Source organism: Anastrepha obliqua, chromosome 4 (genome assembly GCF_027943255.1).
Source record: "Anastrepha obliqua isolate idAnaObli1 chromosome 4, idAnaObli1_1.0, whole genome shotgun sequence".
Classification (NCBI taxonomy): Eukaryota; Metazoa; Arthropoda; class Insecta; order Diptera; family Tephritidae; genus Anastrepha; species Anastrepha obliqua.
In genome coordinates this window covers 72,145,452-72,158,406 of record NC_072895.1, presented here as the reverse complement: position 1 = coordinate 72,158,406, position 12,955 = coordinate 72,145,452, and the positions used below count along the sequence as shown (strand labels likewise).

General features: G+C 34.9%; 2 protein-coding genes across 2 annotated transcripts; one reads left to right on the top strand and one right to left on the bottom strand.

Moving 5' to 3' along the window:
• Nucleotides 1-7,038: 7,038 nt before the first annotated feature.
• Nucleotides 7,039-7,488, top strand: LOC129244215 (uncharacterized). Its single transcript, XM_054881828.1, has one exon. It carries the CDS (start codon nt 7,039-7,041, stop codon nt 7,486-7,488), a length of 450 nt encoding a protein of 149 aa, XP_054737803.1.
• A 4,704-nt stretch (nt 7,489-12,192) lies between these two features.
• LOC129244214 (uncharacterized) lies at nt 12,193-12,576 on the bottom strand. Its single transcript, XM_054881827.1, has one exon. It carries the CDS (start codon nt 12,574-12,576, stop codon nt 12,193-12,195), a length of 384 nt encoding a protein of 127 aa, XP_054737802.1.
• Between the last annotated feature and the right edge of the window lie 379 nt (nt 12,577-12,955).

The window sequence follows — 12,955 nt, the reverse complement described above, 5'->3', positions numbered from 1 at the left end:
CTATACCTGAAATAAATGAAATAATCTCGCAACTAGGAAGTAGCCAATTTTTCTCTGTTCTCGACCTGAAAAGCGGCTTCCACCAAATTCCTTTGAAGGAATCTGACATGGAAAAGACAGCTTTTTCAGTCAATAATGGGAAGTATGAATTTACAAGACTCCCATTCGGCTTGAAAAATGCACCAGCCATTTTCCAGCGTGCCCTTGATGACATACTTAGGCATCACATTGGAAAAATCTGTTATGTCTATATAGACGACATAATAGTACTTGGTAAGGACGAACGTAGCCACTTAGAGAACTTAGAAACCATTTTCCGAACACTCGAAAACGCTCGAATGAAAGTACAGTTGGATAAGTGTGAATTTTTTAAGGACGAAGTAGAGTTTCTAGGTGTAGTAATATCACGAAATGGTATTAAGACAAATCCTAACAAAGTAAAAGCCATCCAGGATTTCCCTTATCCCAGGACGTTGAAAGATCTGAGATCATTTCTTGGATTATCAGGTTACTACCGACGATTTATACGAGACTACGCTAAACTAGCAAGACCACTGACTTCACTCCTTAGAGGAGAAGACGGACGAGCTTCAAAAACTAACTCCAGTAAAAAGTTAATCACGCTGAATAATAATGCCAAGCAAGCTTTCCACCAAATTAAAACTTCATTAATATCTGAGGAAGTTATACTCACATACCCAGATTTCAAAAAAGATTTCCATCTGACAACCGACGCATCAAACTATGCGTTAGGTGCTGTTTTAGAACAATCAGGTAAACCTATTACATTCATATCTAGATCCTTATCAAAGACAGAAGAGAATTACGCCGCCAATGAGAAGGAAATGTTGGCGATAATTTGGGCATTGAACACGCTACGGAATTATCTCTACGGTTCAGCCAAAGTAATAATTTACACCGACCACCAACCCCTTACGTTTGCTTTAAGCAATAAAAATCATAACGCAAAAATGAAAAGATCGAAATGCATTTTAGAAGAGTATAATTATGAAATCTACTATAAACCTGGTAAAACTAATGTCGTGGCAGACGCTCTTTCAAGACCACCTAAATCCGAGGTAAATACCCTCACGACAACCGACCATAGTGACGAAAGCTCTGCTCATATCCTCATACCTGCTACAGAAGCCCCAATAAACGCATTTAAGAATCAGTTATTTTTACTAGTCGGAAATGAAAACAACTACACTTTTGAACTGCCTTTCCCCAGTTTTCACAGACATACTATAACCAAAACACACTATTCCACCCAGGACTTAATAGACATTTTTAAACAACGTTTAGACCCAGCTCTTGTTAACGGACTCTACACAACAGAAAACATTATGGGTAAAATTCAAGAAATGTATCCACTACATTTCAGAAACATTAAAATCCGTTTTACACAAACTTTATTACAGGATATCACAAACGAAACCGAACAAGAAGAAATAATACTAACAGAGCACCAACGTGCCCATCGAAATAGCCGTGAGAATAAAATTCAAATTCTAAAAAAATACTATTTCCCTAGCATGAACTCCAAAATAGAGAAAAAGGTCAAACAGTGCTCAACTTGCCTTCAGCAAAAATACGATAGACACCCCCCAAAGCCAGAAATCCAAGCCACCCCGATTCCACAAAACCCTGGAGAAATCGTCCATATAGACATTTACTCCACAGAAAAAAGGTTCATTCTCACTTCTGTTGACAAATACTCCAAATACGCACAAGTAAAAATAATCCCATCCCGAGCAGTAGAGCACATAAAAGATCCAATACGTGAACTAATGATTGCATTTGGAATTCCCAAACTTGTTGTAATCGACAATGAGAAATCACTGAACTCTGCCTCAATTTCATCACTATTGAAGGATCAAATGAACATCGAAGTATATGTTACACCGCCTTACGCTAGCACGACAAACGGACAAGTAGAGAGATTTCACTCTACTCTCTCTGAAATTATGAGATGCTTAAAATCCGACAACAATAGTCTGACTTTCGAAGAACTACTTTTTAAATCTGTTAAAGAATACAACTCGACAATTCATTCAACCACCAAGAAAAAACCCTTAGAAACATTTTTCGGCACCAGAGTTACCACAGACCCCCAAGAGTTAGAAAGACATAGACAACAAAATATAGAATTACTTACAAAGAAGCAAATAAAGGACCTTGACTATCACAATAAAAACAGGAAAAAAACGAAAGATTACTCCGTAGGTGAAGAGATATTTGTCAAAATAAATAAAAGATTAGGCTCCAAACTATCATCAAGATACAAGAAAGAAATAGTTGCAGAAAAAAATAGGACTACAGTCAAAACCCAATCAGGCCGAACTGTTCACAAAAGTAATATCAGAAGTTAACCTTACCACCCAAAGCGTACTTGGTTCACCAGGCCTCATAACAAGAAGGAAAATCACCAAAAAAAAAAAAAAAAAACACAAAAAAGGAAAAAGAAAAAGAAAAGGACAAAGAAAAAAAAATATTTTAATTATTGAAAATTAAACTGAATTTCTTCATATTAATTTAAATTCGCATCCATCGAATTAAATTAATTTCAAGAAATTAAACCAAATTTAGTTCTATTAAATTGAATTAATTTTGATACAATTAAAATCAAAGGAATTTTAATATGATTAAATTTAATTTGAAAATAATTAATGTAATCATTAGATAATAGGGAAAATCGAGTAAAATGCCATAGGCGTTCGATCATTAGATAATAGGGAAAATCGAGTAAAATGCCATAGGCGTTCGATCATTAGATAATAGGGAAAATCGAGTAAAATGCCATAGGCGTTCGATCATTAGATAATAAGAAAAATCGTTATAAATGCCATAGGCCAACGATAGAAATTTAAAAATTAGATAAATAACTATAGGTCCATAATTATAACCTTTTTATTAAAAAAATATTGGAAATTTGCTAGAAAATAACGATAGACAAGTAATAATAAACAAAAAATTTTTAGATAAAATAAATGAAGCAAGTAATAACACAAATGAAATACTTAAAAACTTAAAAAATAATGAAAATGTAAAATTAGAACTAGGTCTTAAAATTAAATATAAATTACAATTAATTAAGGAAGAGCTTATTAATATTGAATACGCCTGAATGCCCAATGTAAGCAAAATCAAATATTGTTAATTCATTTATATTGTCGAATCTAGAAATAAGCACAATTGAAAAAATTATTGGAAAAGAAGAAATACCTTACATTAATATCGAAGAAGAACTAGAATTTACCGATATTAGAATAGCCTCAAATGGCACTTCTATAATTTATATTCTAAGCTTACCTACTACTAATAAAGAAACTTGTGAAAAGATAATACTTAAAGGAGTAAAAAAGGAAAATAAAATTAATAAAATTGATTATGAAAAAATATTAAAATGTAAAACGAAAATATACGGACTAAAAAATGAATGTAGAGCATATAATAAAATAACAATTTGTAATGAAAAAGATTTTATAGAAATAAATAATAATAGCTGTATTAGTAATCTTATAAATAGTAGACGCCCAAATTGCACGCTTATCAACGCTGACCACATTAGCAACCTAGAAGAAGTACAAAGCGGAATACTATTTTTGAACAATTATAATGGTTTAATCGAAATAGATGGCAAATCAATAGAACTGAATGGAACATTTATAATCCAACACCACAACTCCACTATCAACGTGCAAAACAAAAATTTCTACGTACATGAAATTAGTAATTTACAACCTCTTCTACCTGTCCTACAAAAACGAAACCCGAAGACGCCATTCGAAGAAATATTATCCTTGCAGATGATGAAAGGTCTCCAAATACAAAACTTGAAAAAGCTGGAGACGATCAACAAAATCAATAAAGTGGGTTTAACCTCCAACACAGCACTCACAATATCCATAATAATAGCTGTCATACTACTTGCACTTAAAATTTTTGGAAAAAGAAAGCCGAAGGACTTTCAAAGGAATTGTAATAAACCAAACGCCCTTGGTACTCCTGAATCTACGGAGATGCGAACAGGGACGTCCGCACTTGAGGAGGGAGGAGCTAACGCAACACCTCACATTCCTCAACCAAAATATGGCGGTAACCCAACACCCCACATGCGCAACGTTTTAGCTAACGCAACAGTTCACACACCTGAACCAAAATATGACGGTAACCCAACACTCCACACGCGCAACGGTTTTGAAGAGATACCAGAGCAGCGATTGGCGTTTCCGTGGGAAACGCCTATTCAGCAAAGAATGGGTCACGTTGCTGGCACACGGGCTTAGCTTTAGTATTAGAATTAAGAATAATTTTAAGTCAGTTGTAAATTTAGTTTCAACGAATAAAGACCGTTCACCGGATAAAAATTGTTTTTTTTAAAACAACCGTGACCGGGTAAATTAACTTATATAATAGGCGCGAACACTCTTTTTGGGTGTTTGGCCGAGCTCCTCCTCCTATTTGTGGTGTGCGTCTTGATGTTGTTCCACAAATGGAGGGACCTACAGTTTTAAGCCGACTCCGAACGGCAGATATTTTTTTTTTTATGAGGAGCTTTTTCATGGCAGAAATATACTCGGAGGTTTGCCATTGCCTGCCGAGGGGCGACCGCTATAAAAATGTTTTTCTTAATTTTGGTGTTTCACCGAGATTCGAACCAACGTTCTCTCTGTGAATTGCGAATGGTAGTCACGCACCAACCCATTCGGCTACGGCGGCCTCCAAAAAAAATATATTTCGGATTCCTAAATTTTGGCCAGAAATTAATATTACGCAATTTTTTAAAACGATTGGAAAATAATATATTATACATATTTGAGGGTTAACAAAATTGTTTCTCTAGTGGTCAGCAATTCATTTATATGACATTTTATATAAAACATATTATTTGCCATACTAGCTAGTGTCTGAGGTTTTGTTTGTGTATAAAATTACACTGAAAATGGACAATAATGGCGCCTGCCGTAGCTGAATGAGTTAGTGCGCGACTACCAACCGTGCCGAATCGGCGGACATGAAATAACGCTCGCCCCTTGGCAGGCAATTGTACACCTCCAAGTGTATTTGATTTTATTTATCATGAAAAAGCTCCTGATAAAAACCATCTGCCATTCGGAGTCGGCTGAAAACCGCAAGCTCCTCGATTTGTGGAAGAACATCAAACCCTCACCACAAATAGGAGGATTCAACAAACCCCCAGTAAAGGGTGTAAGCGTCAATTATATTCATATTTCTGTTTTTAATTAATAGTATTTTTATAATATATAACACACAGCCTGAAAAGTACCGGGCCTAACACATAGATGGCACTAGTTTTATTGCATTTACCTCTGTTTCAGTTAGTACTAACCTTAAACAGACAGCTGTTAAACTTTTATGATATTCTATTCATTAGTTCGTGAGTTGTTGTGCTAAGAATGACACTCCTTTTGTTATTTTCAAAACAATAGATCAAAAAGAATTTCGTATTTTAATTTTACACTACTTCTTTATGGGAAAAAATACCATACCGTTCAAGCGAAGCAATGGCTTGAAAAGTGTTATGGACTCCGCTACATCGGAAACAACCAAAGCTGACTTCAAACATGGTCGTAGAGACACCGATGGATGATGCACAATGTAGTTGACGTCCAAATGAGACGGTAACAGCAGAAAACATCAAAAAAATTCAAAAGCTGGGTCAGCTGACATTATCAAATATAAAAAAAACATGTTGGCTTTATATGGCATGATCAAAAGAGCGGCGCTGGAATGATTGCGTTGTACTTAATGGAAATTACGTTCATGAATAAAGCTAATTTTAACAAACAAAAAGTATTTCCTTTGTTGGGCCGGGAACTTTTCAGTCCATGTGTTAGAGAACACTGTTAAAGGAAAAATTGTAAAAAATCAAAGAGATATTTTAGCGACTTCAATATTACCTTTTATTATGGTGTACTAAAATGTATTCAGCTTTAAAACTGCATACGAAATTTCTTTCTAGACACGCTAATTAATGACCAGGGAAGGCCATGAAAGTAAGGAAGAATTACTTCCCGCTTACTGAACTTCTAAATACAATATTTTTCCAAGTGTACTTATCAGAACTAATATTACTACCAAGCATGAGATAATACATTAAGTACGTCATATTTGTCTGCTATCTGACATTCAAGAGTCTGACGGCTGGTGGCACCGGTTTGCTCTACTGCTAAGTAATTGCATAAAATAGAAATCACTTAAGCTGTTGATGCAGCCAATCAAAGTCGCCGGAAAACAGTAAGCAAGAAAAGTGACTGGAGAAGAATATAAAATATTAACACAAAATGAACCAGTTTTTAACAGTAAACAGTAAAAGCGATAAAAAAATCCAAAGACCTAGTTTTACCCAGAAGGATGAAAGGACACATATATAGTATGAAACAGTTTGTCAATCTGTGGTCAAGAGGCCGGAAATGTTCGAACATTGCCGTGCATTATCATTGCTACGTGATTACGGTAACGTCTGGGTGTGAGAAGGTAAGGATAAGACTGTTTCACCACTCAAGTAACTAATTCCAAATGGGGAAAGGCCATAACTCACTCATGTACTATATTTGTGAGTCATACAGCTCAAGCTCGACCGCACTGATGATTGTCTGACCTATTGCATTTGCAAGTATAAACATTTGACGCAGTTATTCGTTCCCTACCTGGCTTCAGTTGCAATAAAATAAGAGTAGTAAAAATAAAAAAGGCAAACGCACACGCGCAGGTAGTTAGAGTCTGAAGAAAACAAACAAAATTGTAAAGTAAATATGTGTGTAGGAAAATAAATATTTGTAGCCAGTAAGACAGGAATATTCATTAACTCCCTTGATACATATGTCACCAGCTGTATAAGAACTCTAGCCGGTTGGAAATGTAACAGTTGCTTATATGACTTCAAGGTAAACGCACGAATATTCGGTAATTCGCCGCACACGCAATCATTCGGTTTAAGTTAAGTCGAAGTTCTAGCTGAAGTTCTAAAGTCATTGACGTATTTTGCATAAATTAGCAATGTTATATAAATCAATGTATACACTTGTGATATTTCTATATATTTTGTGCTTGAATTACATCACCTCTGGCGCTGCATATCCCTGGCAAGCTCATCATGAAGGCTATGATGCTAGCCTAGACCCGGTCATATGGTCGCGTGCATTCGTCAAAGATAACATACGCAGATCCAGACAGTTTCCTGCGCTACCTCCATCGACAATTGAAAATAATGAAATTCTATTAAATGATAGATGCGACGAATTTGTACAGCGTTTCATTGATTCGAATCACGCTGCAAGTGATATTTTGCGTGATGAAAAGCGACGTGCAGAGAATTCTTTCGGCCGACACAGATCAGGTGTGCAGCTGGAAAGTGATTGGAATACAGCTGCCAGTTATGAGCGCCGATCAAGCAGTAAACGCGAATCCAACTTAAATCGTTCGAAGTTACAACATAGAAGAAAACGCAATCACATACGTTAGACACGCACGAGTACATTTAGAATAAGATAGTTTGATTAGTTGTACTGAATTTCAGTATTATGTATTTCAGCTCTATTTTTACTTGGTTTAAGTAATAGTTCAAACTAATATAGTAATAAATATATACTTTGGATGGTCAGAACCTTCTATTGTGCAAAAACAAGATATTAAGCAAGCAGCTGTTAAAGTTAACGAAGTGATATTAATTTTTTTGCGCAGTGTTAAGGCCTCATGCACCTTACTCAGAAATTTTCGAGATCGCATTACGAGTCTGATGTCAATTTTTCGAAACTCAAAGTGGATCCAATATGGAAAAAAATCATCGCGTACGCTCGAAACTTGGCGCTCAGAGGTTTTTGAGGTCGCTGATTGTGAATCTGATGTCAATTGTCCAAAATTAGGTTTCTGAAAGTTATTTACCACCAGGGATCCACACAAAGCTCCAGAGGAACTGAACACTGTTTAATATATATTTAGCTTTATACTTTGTGCAGTAACTACGGGACGAATGCTTATCAATTTATTCTATAAACATCACAACCCGTTATTTCGAGTTAATTTTGCTATCTGTGAAAGCTTGAGTGCTAGATATTTAACCTCTTCGGCTGTTTTTGGATCCACTAATTACGAATTTAATATTAGATTCAAAATTAGCGATTTTGAAGCGATTTCGTGTAATTTTTAAAAATTGTTTTTCGATATTTGAACCACCACTTTGAGTTTTGTGAGCGCGATGCCAGGTTCTATCAAAGAACACTTAAAAAACGTAAATAAAATCAATATGAAAGATTTTATTTACGTTTTTTAACTATATCGCAATTTATTTCTAACTATATCGCAATACCTTCTACTTGTTAAGATTTAATTTTAAGTTTTTTTTACATGTATGGCAATGCCCTAAAATTGAATGACTAATAGATGTCTTTTTTCAAACTCTAAATTTGAATTTTCTAATAGGATTGCTTTTGCCTATAAAAAGCCTGCGTGCTTTGGAAAGAAGATATTCCGTTTGGTAATCGGCGGTGAGCAGAGCTTAGGTGCTTGCCAATGACTACCTTTGTAGTGTGAACAGCGTTGGCTGGACGCTACAAAACAGGTGTTGCTCTTACTCGCGCAGCTTAACTTACTAAACGCATTTGTTTTCCGGAGTTTTTATTACGGTTCAAAATACTAGAGTTATATTTTATAATAAATTAAATTACGTTTTAGGTATAATAAAATAAATACCACTTTACAGTATATAATTGGCGCATAAAACTTTTGCTTGGAATTTGCTCAAACTACTCCTACAATCCAATTTGGGTATGCCGATCGCCGGATACATGTGTGTGTACGTAGGTAAAGTATACATTTGTAAATGTGATATTAAGAGTACATGAAATATCGCTTAGTATTCGAACAAAAATGTTTTGCTAATTCTGTAGAATCTCCAGTGGTAAAATTTTCTCATAGTTGTAACGAATTATTCAAAAAAAATTACTGAACGTAGATAAAAGTTGTATTAATAAAGCGCGTAAAGAAGGCAAATATATCTGCAGGGATAAAAACATTTATGGAGGTCTCGAGAAGTGGCACTAGGTACAAATCCTATCATAAATTTTGATTGCAGTTTACGCTAGAGTGCGGAAGTAGGTGTTAGTGCATTGATGAGTCGAAAATAGTACAAAGTACAAAGATAATACTCAGATGGTTGCAATAGATATACATATATATTTAATTGGCGCTTATACCCTTTTTGGGTGTTTGGCCGAGCTCCTTCTATTTGTGGCGTGCATCTTGATGTTACTCCACAAATGAGAGGTTTGGATACAAAAACAAAAAAACGCCAGTTTGTAACATGACCAAAACTTTACTTGGTTTAGCTTCAGATCTGTTCAAAAGGCACGGAAGACCATGTCCTGGGTTCTTCATTACTGCAGAGTGCGATATTTAAACAATCAAGGTGGACAGATTTACTCAAAAAACATGCAAAATAAGAAAACAAAATTATAAGCAATATATTCAATAAAACGTATAATCAGAAATATGAACTTTAATGGTTTCACATCTTCGAGTCGCATTTTGTGTTAATTTCTGCGCAAGTTATGGAGGTACTTGATTACTATTTGATCGTCTATTTGAAGACAAATCCGAAATTTCAATCCCATTTTGCTGTTCATCGGCGTCGTTATCAAGCATCGAGATCGTTATCTTCCTTTTGATGAATTTTTTTCTGATCGAGATTATCAGGATTTTGGGTATCTAGTTCAACTACACGTCAGCATACAATGCCCTTGTGTGGCTGAAATTAACATCTCCTCAGATCAAATTGGTATGTTTTTTTCAACTGCTCAACTGTGGGCTCTCTGTACGTTAAAAGGAAAGTAGTTATTAGTGCAAAGCAGTAAATTTTACTACAACACATCCAGTGAAAATAGTTCTGGAAGTGATTAGTATTTATTTACTTGAAAATTCCAAGAATAATGTACGTATAAGTGTATAGATCTAAAAACGAACTGATTAGTTATAGTAAATTTAAAAAAATGTCTTGTAAGTGGCATAGTTTTTTTTATCACAACACAAAATTTCGAAAGCGTTCGGAATTTAGGTGCGTAAATGGTCCTATACATATACATTTTGCAGATATACCTCCATGTATGACCGCCGTCCATTTACAATTAATCATGGAAATATCTATCAACGGATTCTCTTCATATTATAAATTTATATTATAGCCAAGATAGATGGTGACGTTAATTGGAATTAACGACTTAATTCAGAATTATTTCAGAAATTAAGTGCAACTAATTCGGATTGACAACTAGCTTAATTTTCTTAATTTAAGCGAATTAGGGGAATTTTCGATGGCAATATTGCCCAAAAATGACAGTTAATATCTATTGGGAATGAAAAATAATGAAACTTTTAAAGACAAGAACAAGAAAGACTGGATGCAATGCTAGTCTTCACTAACACGAGCTACTGTAAGAAAAATGTAAGAAAAATAATTAGCAAAAATATAATATTTATTATTATTATTTGATTTTTCGTCTATTATCTTTAACTTCCTAGTTTTAAAATGCGACAATGGAAAATGTAGGTATAACTAAACAATTCATAAAGAGTCGCTCACACTTCAACTGTAGTATCTTTCCAAGGTTACCACATTGAACAACTTGCCTCCTTTAGGAAGAAGGATATAAATTAGACGTGGTAATTAAAAACGATTTAGAAAAATTACTTTGAATGAGAAGTTTTATTTTTAGAAAAACCCCTCGGAAGGTAACGGCAAACTTCTAAAATGCCGTTCGGAGTCCGCTTAAAACTGTGAGTCCCTCCATTTGTGGAAAAACATCAAGACGTGCACCACAAATAGGATATATGTATGTGTAATTGGCGCTTATAACCTTATATATGTATATACATATATTCATTATGAAAACTATTTAAGCCAGGTTTAACCATTAAATAACAACTATTATCATTTTTCAAAGACATATTCGATATTTTATTAAATACACTAATAATAATAAATAAACTCATTTAACCTTTTTTGCAGTATTCTTTACTTGGAAATACGTCTAAAGATTTGTATCTATGCGATATTAAACTCGAAATGGTTGGAAATAAAAACAAACATTTTTTCACGAACTTACCTGTAAAATTTTACTTCTGTCACCATTTTAGAGAGAAAGTTTTACTGTGCGAAACAACAACAGAAGAAAGAATAAGTGTTGTAATCTGTTAAACTGTATGTGTATATAATAAAATGTACTATATTTTAAGACCAAACAGAAGAAAACTAAACTTAGTGGTTGCAAGGGCGTGTTTTCAGTTATAAACAACAACGCGCATTTAAGGGCTAAATACCGCTTGGTCAAAAATTGAACAAAATAAAAGATTCGCACACAATTTTTTTTATTTGGAGTACTTTCGAAATGCGTGTATACCTTTAAAAATATTGTACGTTTATTAGAAAACATCATATTAGTCAGGTTATGAAGGATACTAAGGAGAGTTCCCGGCACTGCAATAAAATTTAGCTAGCCCATTTTTTAAAATAGTTATTTACTGTAACACTCATGGCTTCAACAGTCCTTAAGTTAAGACAATGCAAGTGTGCTTTGAAGTGCATCCAAGGGTTACACCCCTTCTTCATGTATAGCTTGTAAACAGTATTTTTTATAAAATAAATTACAAACCCGTTTATTTATAAATTGGGCGTCCATTTATCTTCCTTAATGTATTATGCAAAGACTCCACATCGTTTACCTATTAATTAACTGAAATTTCCTCTGTACAGTTTTGGTTTTGTACGCGCTACTTAAGCTGCCACACCCTACATTTTGTTAACTTTAGTCCTAAAACTGCCACCAATATTTCTATGTGTTTATCACCTCAAGGGAAAATCCGCAACAACACACATTTTTGCTGGATAGATATTCTACCGGAATCCACAACACTGTTAACATTTTTGCAAAAACACGTTGTTTGACACCTCGCTATTTAAGAGGAAGTAAGTATTACCATTTTCAACACGATTTCGTTACAATTTTCTTCGCTTTATTAAATTGTATTTCACATACAAAAATTATTTACTACTAGTATTTAATATAAAATTTGGTATACACTGGGCGCCTAAGATATATCTATATGTAGGTATTTGCACTTTAAAGACCGTTATAGTCCTGTCTATTACTTCTGTTCTTCCTCTTCTCAGCTGCTCTACCAGAATTTACCGAAATAAGGCTTGAAACCACCTCCAAATCCACCATCCAATCCCTTAAAACTGCCAAGTCCACCTAGTCCACCAAATCCACCAAGACCTCCAAAGCCTTTTAAGCCGCCTAGTCCACCTAATCCACCGAATCCGCCTAGTCCGTGACCACCAAGCAGCAAACCTAAACCACGTGTCGACCTCGTCACATTGCCCTCTTTCGTCACATCCACCGAAGATCCATCTGCATTTTCAATATCCAAAAGACTCACAGGTGATACATTTGTTACTTCCACAACTGGCGCTTCCACTGCCACAGGAACGGCATACGTTTGGCTGGCAAAGCAAGCAAATACGACCACAAGAAGTGCGCAAATTGTTGGTGATTTCATTTTTTAATTTTAAGTTGTTTTTGATTTTTAAGTCTTATGTTATATAACAATTCTTCAATTTTATGTCGCTGCCAATCGAATTTGCTTAAGTTCAAGTGCCCAGCTCGTTTGTGTCCGTGTAAGACCCTTGATCTCTTACGTCGAATGTGGTTTTGTTGCTCTGAAAGTGCGTGACGGCTTTTTATATGGCGCTAATCGCATATCAACTTCTGAAAAATGACTTTCTTAGATCAATTTCCAACTTCCAATGCTGTTAACCGGCACGTGCATACACACACATATGCATGGGCACATATGCTAAGACTATTTGCATACGAGTACGAGTATTAGCACAAGCGCTCGCAACATTTCCATACATGAAAATTCAGCTGCCGCGGTG